General features: G+C 44.3%; 1 protein-coding gene across 1 annotated transcript; it reads right to left on the reverse strand.

The window, feature by feature from the left end:
- Positions 1 to 1,465: 1,465 nt before the first annotated feature.
- Positions 1,466 to 13,449, reverse strand: med25 (mediator complex subunit 25). Its single transcript, XM_070439269.1, has 17 exons — positions 13,314 to 13,449; positions 13,106 to 13,206; positions 11,399 to 11,519; positions 11,112 to 11,268; positions 10,894 to 11,021; positions 10,709 to 10,784; positions 10,138 to 10,412; positions 9,910 to 10,008; positions 8,806 to 8,891; positions 8,625 to 8,682; positions 8,419 to 8,526; positions 7,848 to 8,021; positions 5,094 to 5,207; positions 4,826 to 4,897; positions 2,570 to 2,734; positions 2,220 to 2,340; positions 1,466 to 1,685 (listed from the first exon to the last, which is right to left on the reverse strand). Exons 2-17 carry the CDS (start codon positions 13,117 to 13,119, stop codon positions 1,579 to 1,581), a joined length of 1,875 nt encoding a protein of 624 aa, XP_070295370.1. The 5' UTR covers positions 13,120 to 13,206; positions 13,314 to 13,449; the 3' UTR covers positions 1,466 to 1,578.
- Positions 13,450 to 18,792: the final 5,343 nt, after the last annotated feature.

Genomic DNA, 18,792 nt, shown 5'->3' on the forward strand with positions numbered 1-18,792 from the left:
TCTGCTCTATCAACTCAATATCACAACAAAATCATCATACTTTACTTTTAGTCTCATGCGTACTATTCTGCTACTTCCCTGCTCATATGGTAGAAGCAACATTTCAAAGACATGTAGCTGGCATTAAAGGACACGCAGTGATGTCAAAATACAGAGAGATTAACTCAGCCCATTAGAAAGACAGAGAAGAGAAAGTGAGAGAGAGAGAGAATGTCAGCTCACAGGGTCACCCAGTGATGGAAGGAGGGAGGCAGATGAGAGATGAACGCCAGCCACTGGGGGACTAGYCAGTGTCTCTGTCTTTCCGTCTGTGAGAGTACGTGAGGGAGAGGTGGAGAAAAAAGCTTAGAAACAAGAACCCAGTGTCATGGTATCTAAGCAACCATCTCCGTCTCCCTGGTGACAGAGACTGACATCACTTCCCGTCTGTGCATCTGCACAGGGCTAACAATGTGTTGGTCTGTGGGGTAATAAGGTTCAAGTGTACATAATGTTTTGTTTTTCAGCATGTGTATACAGCTCACTGGACTGTGTGCAGTTAGTACAGGTGTCTGTGTATAATACACGCTACAGGATTTATTGCCAACAATATTTCATGGATGAGTTGAGTTATGTGAGTATCTGCAATGTGTATGTGTGTTTAGTCTGTTTTTAGCCGTGTGAAGCTCATTTTGGGCACATATGTGGACACTGCCATGTGCGCATGCGGTCAGCCTGATTGTGCATTATGCCAGGGAAAACATGGCCAAGCGACGCCATCTGGTATAACTACTTGGCASAGGAGGCCTCGGTATGGTTCCACAACATATTGGAGTAGTTAGAATTAACACTGAAACCATTTGGCAGAAACACACTTCAAACTATATATCGGTGTGTTTATTTTAGTCATTCTCACACACTGCTGTAGTGTTAATACACACACATTCAGACAGACTACTGTCAGAAAGAGTTGGATAACAGGCATTCGGGCGCTAGATTAGGACTGTAGTGAAAACCTACAGGACGGTAGCTCCCCAGGAACAGGACTGTAGTGAAAACCGACAGGACGGTAGCTCCCCAGGAACAGGACTGTAGTGAAAACCTACAGGACGGTAGCTCCCCAGGAACAGGACTGTAGTGAAAACCTACAGGACGGCTCCCCAGGAACAGGACTGTAGTGAAAACCTACAGGATGGTAGCTCCCCAGAACAGGGTTGGAGAGCCCTGGTCTATGTGTATACTCACTTTTAAAAGACTTCTACACATCAGTTGGCTCCTTGACAAAATGTATCTATTTCATCTCAATAAAACAACGTAATATAGCTCAAAAACACAACTTCAGGAAAATTTAAACCTCAATAAAAAAGACATTTCATATAAACAATTAAATGAATGTAAAACAGGTTTCCATACAAGCACACAACAGTGTAATGAACACTGTCCTCCCATTGGGTTGGGACAACTTTTTATATAAAATAAGGGGAAAAAAAGAAAAGAAAAGCCAGAGTAGAAACTAAGAAAACTACATCTCCCAGTCTGCCCCCATGATGAAACTGAAAATGCTGGTTGCTGGGGGATGTAGTCTTTTTGGGTCCAAACTCAAATAAGGTCCATGAGAATCTCATCCTCCATGACGGAAGACACCTGGGGCATCCCGGGGGGCTGGGCTCCAGGGCCCCTCTGACCAGCAGCCATCATCATCTGACCTGAGAGGGAGAGAGAGAAAAAAAGAGTTAACCTGGGATAGCAACATGTGCATTGATGACATTATCATTAACACAGTGGTAATAAACTACAGACTAACTACTGTTGAGTTACAGGTAGAGTCAGCGACGCACGAAGTAAACAGCATTATCGAGCAGACTTGAGCAAAAACCAAGAATGTGAAGTGCGAGTCTAAACTGCTCAGCTATCAGGTTGCAGCAAAGTGAAGGGCACCATGCACATACTCTATGAGACAGCATCACTCTAATCTGTGACATCCTCAATTCATCCTGCTGCTGGTGTCAACGCCATATAGCCCAGTCTCAGTCTGATAACCATAGGTACGGATGGGAGAGATATGTTCAAACACCCTCCCTTTTGAATTTAGCAGTTTACACACAAAAGGTCAATCATTAGGAAACAATTGTTTCCTAATGACAGATTGCATTCTAAAGCCAATCCTTGCACTGATGTCTAGCTCCAAACTGTCTTTACAGTGTGTGATGTGAGTGAAAGGGTCCACGGCTGTAGCTAACCTGCCAGGGGCTGTCTCCACTGGGCCTGCATTTGGGGGCCCGCTCCTGGAGTAGGGTGGACCAGCTGCCCTCCCAGCCCCTGGTGAGGCATCATGCCCTGCATGTGACCAACACCACCCTGCTGAGAGACAGGAACACAACACCTAGGTTACCATCAATCATACAGTAGGTAGGACCTTCATTCTTATATCCTTTATCATTAACCAATAGAGACAAGTATTACATATTTAGAAGCCTTTCTAGTGTGTGCAGTGGTGATCTGGCCCTGGCTACAAGACGATGCACTATAACAACAAATGTATTTCATGAATGACGGTCAAGGCTGGTAGAGTTAACTGTTGTGTTCTTACTGGCTGCTGTTGGCTGAGGAGGAGACTGCGCAGCTGCGGATTGGCTCCTGGGTTTGGTAGGCGGAGCATGGCACCCTGGGGTGGGGCCTGTCCACCCTGAGTGACCTGGTTGGGCGGAGCACCGGTGACAGGCTGATTAGGTGCGCCGGATGCTCTCATCGTCATCTGGATGAGAAGCAGAGAGTCGAAGAGGTTTAGAAGAAGGTTGGAGACATGAGAGGACTAAGTAGAGAGACTTTAAATACAGCGCCTTCAAAAAGTATACACACCCCTTCCCTTTTTCCATATTTTGTTGTGTTACAGCCTGAATTTAGATTTTGTGTCACTGATCTACACACAAAATTGAATTTTGTTTGTATAATATTTTAGAAAAAAATTATATCTAAACCGAAAAGTATTGAGTCAATAAGTATTCAAACCCTTTTTTATGGCAAGCCTAAATAAGTTCAGGAGTAAAACTTGGCTTAACAAATCACATAAGTTGCATGGACTCAATGTGTGCAATAGTGTTTAACATGATTTATGAATTACTAGACCATCTCTGTACCCCACACATACAGTACAACCATCTGTAAGGTCCCTCAATCGAGGAGTGAATTTCAAGCACAGATTCAACCACAAAGACCAAGGAGGTTGTTCAATGCCTCACAAAGAAGGGCAGAGATTAGTAGGTGTAAAATAAAATGTAAAAACGCAGATCATGAATATCCATTTGAGCATGGTGAAGTTATTAAATAGGCTTTGGAAGGTGTATCAATACACCCAGTCACTACGAAGTTACAGGCGTCCTTCCTAACTCAGTTGCCGGAGAGGAAGGAAACTGCTCAGGGATATCACCATGAGGCCAATAGTGACTTTAAAACAGTTACAAAGTTGAATAGCTGTGATAGGAGAACGGAAACCTGTACAGCAGGGATCATAAACTAGATTCAGCCGCAGAACGAGTTTTTCTTCAGCGAACGGTCAGTGGGACGGAACATAATAACAAATCATTTGTAGACTTCAAATTTCCCGCAAGAAGCCCAAACAGATATAAAATTTGACTAAAATAGAATAATTTCAAACCTTGCTTACATGTGTACACAATTACATATCTATTATACATGGGAATACTTTGGCGATTTCAAAAATTAAAAACACTTGGAGCTGATTTGCTGGTGTTTTTTCAGTCTTATGTCCAACAGAATATATTCCAAAACATGCATCCTGTTTGCAACAAGGCACTTAAAATGTGACAATTTTTAAAAGCATTTTGTCCTGAAAACAAATCGTTATGTTTGGGGCAAATACAACACAAGACTGAGTACCAGTCTTCATATTTTAAAGCATGGTGGGGCTGCATCGGCAAGGACTAAGGAGTTTTTTGGGATAAAAATAAATGGAATACAGCTATAAGCACAGTCAAAATCATAAAGGAAAACCTGGTTGTCTTCTTTCCAACAGATACTGGGCGAGGAATTCATCTTTCAGCAGGACAATAACCTAAAACACAAGGCCAAATCTACACTGGAGTTGCTTASCAAGACGACAATGAATGTTCGAGTGGCCTAGTTACAGTTTTGACTTAAATTGGCTTGAAAATCTATGGCAAAACTTGAAAATGGCTGTCTAGCAATGATCAACAATCAACTTGACAGAGATTGAAGAATTTTAAGAAGAATAATGGGCAAATATAGTACAATACAGAAACTTACCCAGAAAGACTCACAGCTGTAATCGTTGCCAAAGGTGCTTCTACAAAGTATTAGTCAGGGGTGTGAATACTTAGGTTAGAGATATTTCTGTACTTCATTTTCAATAAAATTTCTAACATTTTTAAACACATTTCCACTTTGTCATTATGGGGTATTTGTGTGTAGATGGGTGAGAAAAAAAGTATTGAATCCATTTTGAATTCAGGCTGTAACACAACACAATGTGGAATAAGTCAACGGGTATGAACACTTTCTGAAGGCACTGTACATATGATTCATTGGAACGGTGTACCGGGTTCACTTTAAAAAGAGACAGGCCGAATGTAACAATGTAACTCACTGAACCCAGAACATGCTGGGCTAGCTATATTTGGTAGCAGTGAGCACCCATTGAGACAGTGTGAGAGAGTAGCCAACACGTGCAGAGTGGARAGGAGCTGCTCACCAACCAGGCAGGTGCCAAAACAAGCACAGGGAGAGTTTGTGCCTGGTAAAGTTCAGTGCATTTTTGAAAATGTATTTTGGGTGAGAGTTTTTGTGTATGTGTGTGTGTGAGTCTCACCAGGTTGGCCTGTCTCTGCTGTTCCTCCATCAGAGTGACCTGACTAACAGAGGGCATGCCCACCACCACAGACTGAACAGAGGAGAGAGAGAAGAGGAGGAAGAGGAGGTGCAGAAGGGGAGGAGATGAAAGTCATTGCGGGACATGCAGTCATTGCGGGACAATAGAAACAGGAGATGCAGACAGGAGGAGTGTGTTAGGGGAGAAGGGAGAGGGAGGAAAGGAGGAGTGCACACAAGCTGAGACACCACAGGATTAATCACAGTACCTGCTGCTGCACGTTGCCATGGGAGACAGGGATGGGCCCCTGCGGCCGGTTGAGGAAGTTCTGATTGGGTTGAACCTGGCCAGGTGGCCCTGGCATCGGCCCTCCTGAACCTAACTGGAGAAGAGAACCAACAAGGTTACTTTTCTAGTGTAACGTTTACATGTGTTACCAACATCCGTATAACTATGACACAAATGTACAGTGTATCGCTTATAATGGTATTCCTGCCTATCCTAACCTGTCTAATCCTGCAACTGGATGAGACAACACCACCATCTACAACATGTGTCAAACTCAAGGCCACAAGACGATTCAATCCTGCCTGCAGCTTTTTATCTATAATATTTTTTCGGGGGAAAACCAATCTCAATTGACATTGCAATGACTAAAACCAAATCAAAACTGTGTAGAAATTATAATTGACCTACATTTATAGTCTCCTCACTCTGTCCAGTTTGCTAACAGTCATCGAAAGCTAACAGTCAACGAAAGCTAGACAGTCAGGGAGCAAATTCCAAAAGAGATAAGAGAGGAATATTTTTGCACATTTTGACGGCAAGGAAATATTACCCATTTGAAGTGCGGCCCTCCAGACCTCGGTGAAGACAGAATGTGGCCCGCGGGGTAAATTAGTTTGACACCCCTGATCTAGGATCTGTAGTCTCTCAGGATAAAAGCTGTCCGTCTCCTCTATTTTCTCCTCTCTCTTCCCTGTGGACTTTCTATTTAACTCAGCAGCCTGCCTAAAAACACCCAGAGCACACATTAAAGGCCCAGTGCAGTCAAAACGTGATTTTACTGTGTTTTACACACTGCGGTTGGAATAATACTATGAAAATGATGATAATGCTCTTTCAGTGTCAGAGCTGTTTTAAAAGACCATCTGAAATATTGTTTTGGTGGGTTGGCGTTTTGGGCTAGCTGGTGACATCACCAGGCGGTGATGAGAGTTCCAAACCTCTCTGCCAATAACAGCCAGTTAAGTTTTCCCCTCTCCACTCAGACCATTCCCAGACAGCTTAAGAAAATGTTCTTTGCTAAGAAGCTATTTTTTACAATTTTAACTAGGGATGTGCATGTATTCAAATACTTGTGAGTATTAATTTTATCAACAAAAAACAACATAGGCCTATTTTAACACTGAAAAAGCCTTTTCGAAATTAAATGTGACATTTCAAATAATTAAAACATTTTCTGTATAGTTTATAATAAAACAAACTTTACAATGTAGTTTTTATGACGTGCTCTCCAGAAGAAAAAAAGAAGAGGTATCCTTCACGTGTGTAGCTTGTTATTTATGTTGGCCAATCAAAGCTGCGAAGAGGCTCAATGTGTAGAAAATGTAGTGAGAGTTTACTAATACATGCGAGATGGAATAAAATGATGTAATTAAAAGTTAGCGAAATGAGAAGGGGTAGGCTACAACGAGCAACCAACAGGTAGGTTGTTGTTAGCCTAGCTAACTATAGCCGTCTCTCTCTCCCTCCGCTCCTATCTCACATACACCGCCCCCTCTGCAGCTGCAGCAATAGTGTGCCAGCCTCTCTCCTTCAGGCAGCAGTGCTCAGGTTAAAGTTTAAAAACCACATCTATTTAGAATATCCAGATATCTGACAAATATTCATGATACTATTCGAATAGTGAAATTATTTCTAACCCCCAACCATAATTATAATTGAATACAATCACAGTAAGGTACTTAATTGTTACCCAGAAATGATTTGATATTGAGAGAAAAACAGCTGCATTGGACCTTTAACATCAAGTCATCTGTATGGTTCAGGGAAAATATTCAATTTGGGTCTTTCACGGTTATAAAATCATATCTAAATCACCAATAACACTATTCCAGAGCCTCGTCTGGAAAAAAATACCCCATACAACGATCAAATAATTGAAATTTTAATTGTGTTGAGATTGTCATAGCAATTCTCCATTAGCATTGCAGCTTTGAATATGTAATGGGACACAAGGTCTCTGTCTTCTCTAAATACACACGGTCTAACATGTTTTTCACAGAAAATTAGCAGCATGAGTAGACAGGCGGCATCAACTATTTAATTTTACCTTTATTTAACTAGGCAAGTCAGTTAAGAACAAATTCTTATTTTCCTTGTATAATGGGAGCAGAAAGGCTGTGAGGATATAAAGTCATGTAGACCACAGGCAGGTTGGATTTGTAACTGAGGCATTCCGTTTCTCTGTCACAAAATCTGCAGGCTAAATGTTTACCTGAAGGAAAACACGGTATCCTAACGGTTGTTAGAATTGTGTTGGCTGTAATCRAGATSAAACCAGAAATGACATGAGGCGGTGCTCTCAAACTGAAAAACATTTTCCGCAGAACCTAGTGGTTCGAGCGTTGGACTAGTAACCGAAAGGTTGCAAGATCGAATTCCTGAGCTGACAAGGTAAAAATCTGTTGTTCTGCCCCTGAACAAGGCAGTTAACCTACTGTTCCTAGGCCATCATTGAAAATAAGAATTTGTTCTTAACTGACTTGCCTAGTTAAAAAGGTTAAAAAAAAAAAGTTTAAAAAATGTACCACCTCATTGGCCCAAGACTGCTCTTGGGAAGCCCTTCCACTGTGCTGACCTAGTATAGCTCCAGTCACTAGCGTGTATACTACCCCCTTTTCTCCAGGTTTAATCCCTTCATTCCCTCCTAACTCACAGAGTGGTGCTGCTGGACCTGTCTGTCTGACGCACCGAGCAGTGTTTGTGGTGGTTGATGACCCGTGTCTGTATGACTCACCGAGCGGTGCTGCTGGACCTGTTTGTGGTTGGTGATGACCTGTCGGATGCCGTTGACGAAGCCGCTCTGGTCGTTGGGGATGAGGCCCATGAAAATCCTCTTCTTGGAGGAGTAGAGCAGCATGAGCACCCGCACCTCACAGGGGGCGCTGTGGGGGAAGTGGACGCACCCTGCCTGCAGCCAGAGGGGGGACATAGGTCAGAGGTCAGCACTGTCTGTCAGTCTGTCACAGCTCTCGTCATAGTTCAAGTGACACAAAACCAGTCAACCTGACCTGAATTCAATCGGACCTGGGTAAATCTCACAGGCTGCATGCAGTTTTTCTATGACGCCCGACAGCGTTGAAAATCTCTGTAGTCGTTTAGTAAATGATGAGCAACATGGTGCCCCCTCTAGTGTTCTCAGAGTGTAACTGCAGCCTATTTATATCTGCCTAGTCCATCTAGTGCACAATGGAGGGAACTGCTGATGTCTATTGTTGAGACTCCACTGTATTGAATATTGAGACGGAAAAGGACAGGGACAAATGGCAGCAAAAATAGAGCATGTGAAGCAGAAGAGCTGGACTTACAAATCCAGTGGCCATGATACGATAAAGACCTTTTAGTGACTCCACATCTTTGTTGGTGAAGAGAAACTGAACCATTCTAGAGTTTCTGAAGAGGGGACCGAGTGTTGTCTGGGGAGGGAGAAAGACTTTATTTAGATGTCTGTATTCTCAATGTCGTCGAGTCATTTCTGAACATACATGCACGCACGCAGAGAGGGTTCTCTCACCAGTAGCTGTTGTGGGATCAATTGCATGATGAGCTTCTGTGGCCACTGGTCGGCATTTCTGTCATGAAGAACAGGGAACAAAMCAATCAGAACTCTCCATACATATAGCAATACACACAATGACCAATCAGTGCAGCTGACACTGGCATGATATCWAAGATAGTTGCAGTGAAACACTCACAGGTTCTCTCCTTGGTTGACTTGCACCTGGCAGGGCARGGAGCGAGTGAGTTTGGTATTGGAATCCATAGACGAGGCTTTGGGCTTCTGAAGTGATGGATGGAGAGAGGGTGGGGGAGGTAGGGAGGGAGGGAGGAGAGGAATGGAGGGATGTTTGGAGAAACAGAAGGAGAGGTTTGGAAGTTAGCATACAGTGACCAGGGGGCTTTGGTCCTACACCCAGGGGCACCGTTTGAATAAAAACCTCCATGTTAGAAATTACCCAACATGCAAAATAGTGCTGCCACTGGAACATTGTGAAGAGGATAGATGGCGCCAATCCTACGGGAAAATAAGCAGCAGCGTTCATCTTCAGGGGATCAATAGTTAATCAATCCCAGATTGGTCAGCTCTGCTGCAGTCCCCGTTGACCATTACTACTACATTGTGTTGGGATTAAAGACCAGATGTATAGGTTCTTTATATGTGTACTGTAAGGCATTTGGGAGGACTCTCGTGGATTAGAGGAGACTAAGATATGATCCAGCAATATCCTGACCTGAACATTACAAGGAACATATGCAAATCTAACCTGAATGCTCCATCTATTGATACGTGACTTCAGATGCACTTTAGTGACCTGTGGCAATACTATGTCTATTGTCTATGTGTTTGGTGATTTTGTGGTCTAACTGTGTGTTGGTTACAGTGTGTAGGCTTGCTGCACATTGTTGTGTGGTAGAGTTTCATGGTCAACAGGTATCACAGAAGAAGTAGTCCAAATCAGTCAATACTTAGTGATTATTGACCAAGTCAGGTTTTCAAAAGGCTTGGAAACACAAACATCTCTTTAGTATTTTAGATCATTAAAATGCATGTTCCTCTACAACAGGTTCAATCATGTCAAGTAGCTCCATCACTTTGACCTGAGGTGAAATCCATCACAAAGGTATAGTATGATTATTCACGTCACAATCAATGACAGTTGATTCAATCAGTTCCAAGCATAGCTTTGTTGCAGACCTTATAACATTTCCTTACAAGGTCAGAGGATGACAAACACACAAATAGAAGATGTATAGACCTCTTCAGCAGCATGTTTACACCAAGTTCTAGTTTCCCTCACCTCTTGCCACTCCAGCACCCCACTCCATGCTACAATCTTATTGGCAACGCCTTGCTGCTGCCCCCCAATCGGATTTGCCTGGGCTGCAGACACACCAGGCTATTAGAAGAAAATTAGAGAAAGAGAGAGCGTTAGATGGAGAGAAAGACAACTTGACTGGAGGCAGAGAAGTTGAATATTGATGTGGAGTATTGTGGGAAGATGATGCAACATATGGACAGGCCTCACCATGCCAGGCTGTGAGGATGGGGGSGTCTGCTGATTGGCTGTGGGCTGCTGCTGCTGAGGGGGCACCGGCTGCTGCTGATTGGGCTGTGGTTGTCCTGGCGGCTGGACTTGTTGCTGCTGCGGGGGAGGGGCTTGTTGCTGAGGCAACATGGGTGTGGAAACTGTGGTGACTGTGGATAGGCTGGGCTGACTGGAGGGCGCCAACTTAACTCCTGCTACAGATGGGAGAGTTGACTGACCACTGAATGGGGGACCAGGATTGACCATGCCTGGGACTGGATGAGGGATGCCAAAAAAAGACAAGGTAACAGACATAATAGACCCCTCATATTCACCTCTGGACTTCGAAGCCAGTTCCATACTGCCCCCCCCCACCCACATTCTAACCCTCTAATCAGGGACTGATTTTGACCCGGTACATTTAATTCTCAGGTAGAACAGAAAACCTGCAGGCTCCGGACCTCGTAGGGTAAGAGGTGAACACTCCTGTAATAGACTAACAATCAACCTGGGCTGATGATCAACCATACTGGGGACAGAGGATAGAAGAATGCAGGCTATTGGTACTCACAGCGACTCTTCTGGTTGTTGGCTGCCTCTACAGCCATCTGTGCAGCTGCCTGAGCCGCGTTAAGGGAAGRTGGGGGCTGACAGGGCAGCAAGAGAGGGAGAGAGAACACTGTGTCAGCTAAGAGCCTGTCAATCCAATGTTGATGGGCTGGTAAAAGCTGCCAAGTTAAAACATATCTTCAGTACCTGATATGGATGGGCCGTGCTTATTGGTGGAGGAGCCTGYGAGGYGGGACCAAGAGGAGGCTGACTGACAGGCAGGGGTTGAGKGGGTAGAATTGGTTTGAGAGGGCCCGATCCTCCCCCTGATGAYACTGGAGAAAGAAACATTTTAGAATTTGATGGGCCAATACTGACTTCAATCAATYTGTTCACTGTCAAGTATTTYGAGTGCTGCTCCTCACCAGGAAGTGAGATACCCCTAACCAGGATCATGTGGAAGGGGTCTTGGCTGTAGTCTGGGTGGGGKTCGACTGGTCCCCCGACTGGTGACGCCCTRTCGAACAGCGMCCGTAACGCTGGCAGTTTCCGTGGCGACACCACAGAAAAATGAATCCCTCTCTGAGGAAGAGGCACAAGGTTATTATGGGGTATCAGCAGCCATTAATAAGTACASAAGTCACAWCATTCCCCAAAATGGCCMAGCGGGTAGTCTATACAGGCTACCTGATAAAAGTGCTATGTTACTTACGTCTCTGATGATCTTGACCAGATTGTCTGCAGTGCAGCCCGTATAGCTGACACTCTCCACGGCAGGGAGCAGGTATGGCGGAGAGTTACACAGCAGCACACAGACTTTGTGTGTCTGACCTCTGATTAATAGAGACAAGAGACATATGCTAGTGTGTGTGTGTGTGTCTACTAAACTCAGCAAAAAAAGAAACGTCCCTTTTTCAGGACCCTGTCTTTTAAAGATAATTCGTAAAAATCCAAATAACTTCACAGATCTTCATTGTAAAGGGTTTAAACACTGTTACCCATGCTTGTTCAATGAACCATAAACAATTAATGAACATGCACCTGTGGAACGGTCGTTAAGACACTAACAGCTTACAGACAGACGGTAGGAAATTAAGGTCACAGTTATGAAAACTTAGTAAAGAGGCCCTTCTACTGACTGAAAAACACCAAAAGAAAGATGCCCAGGGTCCCTGCTCATCTGCATGCACGTGCCTTAGGCATGCTGCAAGGAGGCATGAGGACTGCAGATGTGGCCAGGGCAATAAATTGCAATGTCCGTAATGTGAGATGCCTAAGACAGCGCTACAGGGAGACAGGACAGACAGCCTGATCGTCTCGGCGGTGGCAGACCCACGTGACACCTTGCACAGGGATGGTATCATCCGAAACATCACAACCTGCGGAACAGGTAGCAGATATGGCAACAACAAACTTGCCCCGATTACACCAGGAACGCACAGTTCCGGCTCCATCAGTGCTCAGTAATGTCTGCATATAGGCGAGAGAGGCTGACCGGAGGCTTGTAGCCCTGTTTGTAAGACAGTCCTCACTGGACATTCAACGGAACAACGTCCCATGGCACAAACACACCGTCGCGGACAGTACGGCTGGCAAAAAAGTGCTGCGCGAGCGACAATACGGTTTGTCTCACTCAGGGGGGATGGGTCGGATTCGCCATTTATGGTGAAGATGAGTCGTTACACGGAGGCTTGTACTCTGGAGCGGGATATCGACTTTGGAGGTGGAAGAGTCCGTCATGGTCTGGGGTGGTGTGTCACAGCATCCATCTGACTGAGCTTGGTTGTCAATGCAGGCAATCTCACCCTGTGCGTTGACAGGGAAGACATCCTCCTCCCTCTATGTGGTTACCCTCCTGCCAGCTCATCCGATAATGACCCTCCAGCCATGACAATCGCCGACCAGTGCCATACTGCTTCGTGTCTTGCAGATTCCTGCAGACAGGAGTCAGTGTCTGCCATGGCCAGCGAAGAGCTGGATCTCAAATCTGGCGACCTGTTCACATCTTGGGACCTGTTGGATAAAGGGTGAGGGGCTAATGGCCATTCCCCAGACAGTCAGGGAATTCAGGTGCCTTGGTGGAAGAGTGGGGGTAACATCGTCACAGCAAGAACTTGGCAAATCTGGTGCAGTCCATGAGTGAGGAGATGCACCTGCAGTACTTAATGCAGCTGGTGGCGCCACACCTAGATTACTGACTGGTTATTTGATTTTGACCCCCTTTTTTCAGGAAACGATTGTTCCATTCTGTTAGACCAAGGTCTGTGGACTTGTTCAGTTTTTATGTCTGGTTGTTGAATCTTGTTTATTGTTCATACAGAATATTTACAACATTAAGTTCGATGAAAATAAACCGCAGTTGACAGTTGAGAGACAGTTTCCTTTTTTTGCTGAGTTTAGTAAATAAAAAATAACTCACAGTTTGCTCCTCATCTTTTTGAAGTCATCAAAGAGCTGCGCAACGGCCACAGACAGACCCCTGCATGAGACTTAAAAAGCTCTCGCTCCTCCTCCATGACCCTGAACAGATGACAAAAAGTTACAACATTGATCAAGAAGGATTAAATACTACAAATCTTATCATGTCCTTCTAAGGATGGCATGACAAAAACAAAAACAGAATTTACTGGATGCTGTCAATCCATTGAGACAATATCTCTAAGGGCTGAGACTGGTTGGTGCGTGATCACTGGCACGTAGGATTAGGAGCACACGTCCACTGTTGTTGAACACAAACAAGACCATACTGCTGTGTCCTCCATACTGAGTAGGAGAAGAAGAGGAGAAGAGAATTGGCATATTGTTGTTATCATACTTCTTAAATAAATGAGTAAATAAATAGTAATAACCGTAAGGAAAAACAAAGTTGCAATTAAGACGTCACATCTCCTCCAAAAAGTCGTCTCTGCTGGAGGCCCTCCATTAAGTTGAAGTCACCTGTGATGAGGAAACAGGGACCAAGTCAGGACTCCACAGAGCGTATATTGTTACAAACCCAATGAAGCAAAAGAGTACATTTGAAGTCCACTTACTCGATGCAGTATATGTAATGTTCTGAGGGATTCAAAATAGGGCCGAGGTTTGCAGTTCCTTCGATACGAACACCACGTCTGCCACTTGAATTGGGCGTCCAGGTTTAATAGCAGGTCCATGATCTAGATGGAGAAAAAAAGTTTGACTAGTTAATCAGTTGCTGGCCATAACAAAAAGGTTGCTCTGCCCTGTGATACTGTTGTGCAATCTGTTAAAATCTGACAATTAATCGTTGATGTTGTAAAGTCGCCTCTAAGTAAAACGTGAAGGACCCTCGGCTGTTTAAAAAAACTTTCTGGACCCTGAATCTCTCTTTTCTGACAGAACATATCAAGACTGTTCAAGACAGCTTTTTCCATCTACGTAACATTGCAAAATCAGAAATGTTCTGTCCAAAAAAAATGATGCAGAAAAAATTAATCCACATCTTGTTGTTACTTTAGGTTAGACTACTGCAATGCTCCTCACTTCGTCTACGCCCGGATAAAGCACGATAAATAAACTTCAGTGTTAGTGCAAAATACGGTGCTCAAGAACTCTGACTAGACCAAGAAATTTGATCATATTTACACAGTGCGCTAGCTTCCCTACACTGGCTTCCTGTAAGGGCAAGGCTGATTAAAGTTTTACTGTTAACCTATAAAAGCGTTACATGGGCTGTGCTCCATACCTATCTTCCGAGTTGGTCTTCGTAACATACCTCACACGTACGGCTACGGTCAACAAGACCAGGCCTCCTAATTGTGCGCCTAGAATTTTCTAAGCAAACAGCTGGAGGCAGGGCTTCTCCTATAGACTCTCAATTTTTATGGAATGGTCCTTGCCTACCCATTGTTAGAAGACGCAGACCGGTCTCAACCTTTAAGTCCTTCACTGAAGACTTATCTCTTCATAGGTCATTTGATTGAAGTGTAGTCGGCCCCAGAGGTGTCCAAGGTAACGAAAGGCTCTGGGAGCAACGAACCGCCTTGCTGTCTCTGCCTAGCCGGTCCCTCTCTCCACGGATTCTCTGCTCTAACCCTATTACAGGGCTTAGTCACTGGCTAGCTGGCTGCTCTTCATGCCGTCCCTAGGCGGCGGTGCGTACTTGAGTGGGTTTAGTTACTGACGGTGATTTCCTGTCTGGGTTGGCGCCCCCCTTGGTTTGTAACTTGGTGAGATTTTGTGCTATACCCGGCCTTAGTCCTCAGGATGGTAAGTGGTGGTGTGATAGTATATCCCTCTCTCAGTGGTGTGGGGGTGCTGTGCTTTTGGCAAATGTGGGTGTTGTTTGGTTATATTTCCTCTCCTGTTTTGGCCGCTGGTCCCCGTGGGATACAATTCGGGTATGATGGGGCCACTGTCTCCCTTGACTTCCCACCTGTCCAACGCTCCGAGATTTATTGCTGCAGTGAGATGTCTTATGTTCAGGCTGGCGTTTTGGGTTATGAGTCTAGGAGTAGCTACTCCGGTGTCCTGTGTGAATTTACAAGTAATGCTCCCTCTCCCTTCTCTCTCTCTCTCGGATGGAAGGAAATGTGAGAAAAAAAAGAAAAAGAGGAAAGAGGAAAGAAAAAGGAACCGAAGGAGAAAGGGGAAAAAAAAGGAAAGAAAGGAAAGAGGGGAAAAAGAAAAAAAAGGAAAAAGGACCTGAGCCCCTAGCAACATGCGTCAGGACTACCGGGCCATGATGACTCTTGCTGCCCCACCACCTGGCCCCTTGCTGCGTTCCAGTTTCAAGCGTTCTGCGCTGCGGCTTTGAACCCTGACCTGTCCACCCGACTGCTACCTGTCCCAGACCTGCCTGTTTCAACTCTCTAGGACCGTCAGGAGCGGCTAGAAATATCTCGTTAATGATCGTCTTAGAAAACCAACTGAACCTTACTCCTGATAGTTAAATTGGAACATTTATGAACATTTTGAACACTGGCCAATTCTGTATAATCTCCACTCCGGCACAGCCAGAGAGAGGACGTGGCCTACCCCATCATAGCCTGTCTCTCTCTAGGTTTCGGCCTTTCTAGGGAGTTTTTCCTAGCCGCCTTGCTTCTACACCTGCATTGCTTGCTGTTTGGGGTTTTAGGCTGGGTTTCTGTACAGCACTTCGAGATATTAGCTGATGTACGAAGGGCTATATAAAATAAACTTGATTTGATAGGTATGCATAACATACTGTGATTTGTTACCTAGGTTTACGTTATGATAGCTAACTATTTAACGATACCTCGCACTAACACTCGATCTTGATAAAACGATTAGCAGATGTAAAGTTGTCCATCAGTCCAGAATCAGTTGTCCATATTGAAAAATAACCAAATCAGGCATAGTACGTTAGGCAGAAGATTAGAACTAGACAGGCGTAAAATGCATAATTAGCTACACTCCTTTGGTCGTTTTTAGCTGAACAACTATAAATAACCGTATACCGATGGACCACGGCTACTGATTATGCTCAGTCACAGAAAGCATCCTAAAGTCAAAGCATCCTAAGTCACGTGTGTGTGTGTGTGTGTGTGTGTGTGTGTCATTACGTCTTGCAACGGAAACCGTTTAAGAACCAAACGGGAGCAAAAAATAATAATAACGGGGGGGTCCTACCCGAATTTGCCTAATAGAAACTATTGTTCGTGACAAAACGTTTTCCGTTTGGAGTAAACTGTAGAATCGGCGTAATAAACACACCCCATAGTCAGCCAACGTTAGCTTAGCTCCCGCTAACTTTTGTACTTCAATAACCAGCAACTCTTACATTCACTATGAAGTTATCCAGCTAACGGTAATGTGGTTAACATTTCAAACATTTTAATAGACTAATATTAAAGCTTTAGTAAGCGAAGTAGAAATTCCATTAATCGTGGGCATGTAGACATTATAGCATTAGCGAGGTGGCCACAAGCCAATGCTAGCCAAAGGATCTCCATCAGCAAATCATTAATTGCGTTCAGCTAGCTATATGGCTACTCACCTGGCGGTATTTAGCCGTCAGCCAAATAATTGTGTTTTTGACGAGGCCAAATACTTAAATTTTACAGTTAATAAAACGAAACCATTGTCATTTTGACACACAAAGTAGGCCGTGCCGAAAACAAACCACTAGTCAAACGTTCTGTTATCGACATCTCAGGCCTGGTTGGGCTTGAAAATGGACCTTAAGGGATGCTCAATCAACAACCGAGCAACTGATCAAGAACTGATTGACCTCTCTATGGCTGCCATTAGGAACCTAAGCGGTAACTGACAGTCCTGACAGTCAGTGACAGTCCTATCATTTATACCAAATTGATGACATTTACAGTGAAATTATAGAGACATATAATATACATGAGATATTATTTATTTGCCATATATGCCATACCGCCTTGTTACACCAGAGGTCAGCACAGTCTGCCAGTCTTAGAAAATGACTAGGCCTTGAATGCAGTGAGCTGCATGATTTGAAAGACAACAGGCAAGGAAGTGATACATCAGTGATTATAGCCCCCCTTGTCCATGTACCCAGTACATCAAGCATAAACCTATACGTCCTGTACGTTAACATAGGTTGTTAAATGGGCCTACAGGTTCTGCCTAACCCCCTTGCCAACATAACCTTTTTATAACCAAGACATGTCTCGATCACCTCCTATCCTCTGCTGAAACAAGCACATAATTACTGGGGCGGCCTTCAGCGAGCTAACCTTTTGTCAAATCAACACAATGCGCCACGAGCGAAACCTGTGATCAGAACGCAACGGGCGCTGTGTTTCTCTCGTCCAACAATAGAATCTATTCCCCTGTGGCACTGTGAGCCAGTCAGCACAGCGAACAGCAAAGGGCATCAGAGCTCATCAAACTCAATCCCACAGAAACAATGTTCTGAATCCATTTAACCTAATTTAAAGCAGTGTAAGGCGCTGTAAAGAGGCAGCGGTTCTATTTAGGCCATGGGCAAACAGCAAATGAGGGCCACATCATGGGCGCTGGCTCCCAATGACCTTAGCAGGGTTTATGCGGGGCAAGGAGTGTGCCCAAGGCTATCCTTGGGTCCCAAACTCATTAAACCCACACAGCCTTTCATTCTGACTTAAGCACAGTGGCCAAATTAATTCTGGTGAAAGGGACCGGGTGTCCATCCCTTTCTAGTGCACTTTGATGTATTTTGTAGCTCTGAGGGAAGTGCAGTTTATCACTGCTTTTGAAGTTCAATTGGCAGAACCGGCAGTTCTCCTGCAATTAGAAAAGCTTGCAACTCCTGATGTGGTCGGAAAACAAATTTAGTCACTGTTGTAATTTGACTTCCTCTTGGTGATGAGAAATGGCATATTGCTTTAGGGGACTTTTCTGTGGGGKTTGATACTTCTTCTCTATCAGGTGCTTTGATTGCCCTGTCTGGTTGTTCCAGGTGGGGTGTAGTATAGACGATCCCKCTTTTGACCGGCTCCTCCAGCTGGGAGAGAGGGGACCATCTGGTCCTCAACAGGTAATCACCACCAACACACTGATACACCGGACATACAGACAGAACTGGGTTACGACAAATAACAGACACTGATTTTGGAAAACAGTATTAGGTCAAAACACAAATAAGCACACACACACACAAGGTTATTTCTAATTCTGGGGTGACATTTATGAACATTTATGGAGGCATAACATTAAGTTGAAAATGTGAAATTGTATAGGGAGTGGACTGAAAAGTGTAGCCATATTGCATATGATGAGTCTTACACCGCACAGTGAATATTTATATTTTTGTCACATAGATATGAGGTTTACATTCCCTTTATCTATATGGTGTCGTTGCTTTCTTTCCTTGCTAAATTCAAAAACACCAAAGGCTCACCCACAGCAATGCCATCTATATTTAATGAGATAACAGAATACATTACCATTATATAGTAATGAGTAATATATTAGCAATAACGCGCAGCTGACAGCTTTCTAATAAATCCCTCCAGTGTGATAGAAACAGCTCTATGTATTGTATTGCACACACCTCCCCCAGTCTCCCTCCCGCCCTCCCTCTCTGCTTCTTTCAGCTCACTGAACTGAGTGAAATGTCTTTCCGACAAATTTTTTTTTTTTTGCACGGTGGGAACGTTGCCATGGAGACAG

This window comes from Salvelinus sp. IW2-2015, unplaced genomic scaffold, assembly GCF_002910315.2.
Source record: "Salvelinus sp. IW2-2015 unplaced genomic scaffold, ASM291031v2 Un_scaffold1528, whole genome shotgun sequence".
NCBI classification, from domain to species: domain Eukaryota; kingdom Metazoa; phylum Chordata; class Actinopteri; order Salmoniformes; family Salmonidae; genus Salvelinus; species Salvelinus sp. IW2-2015.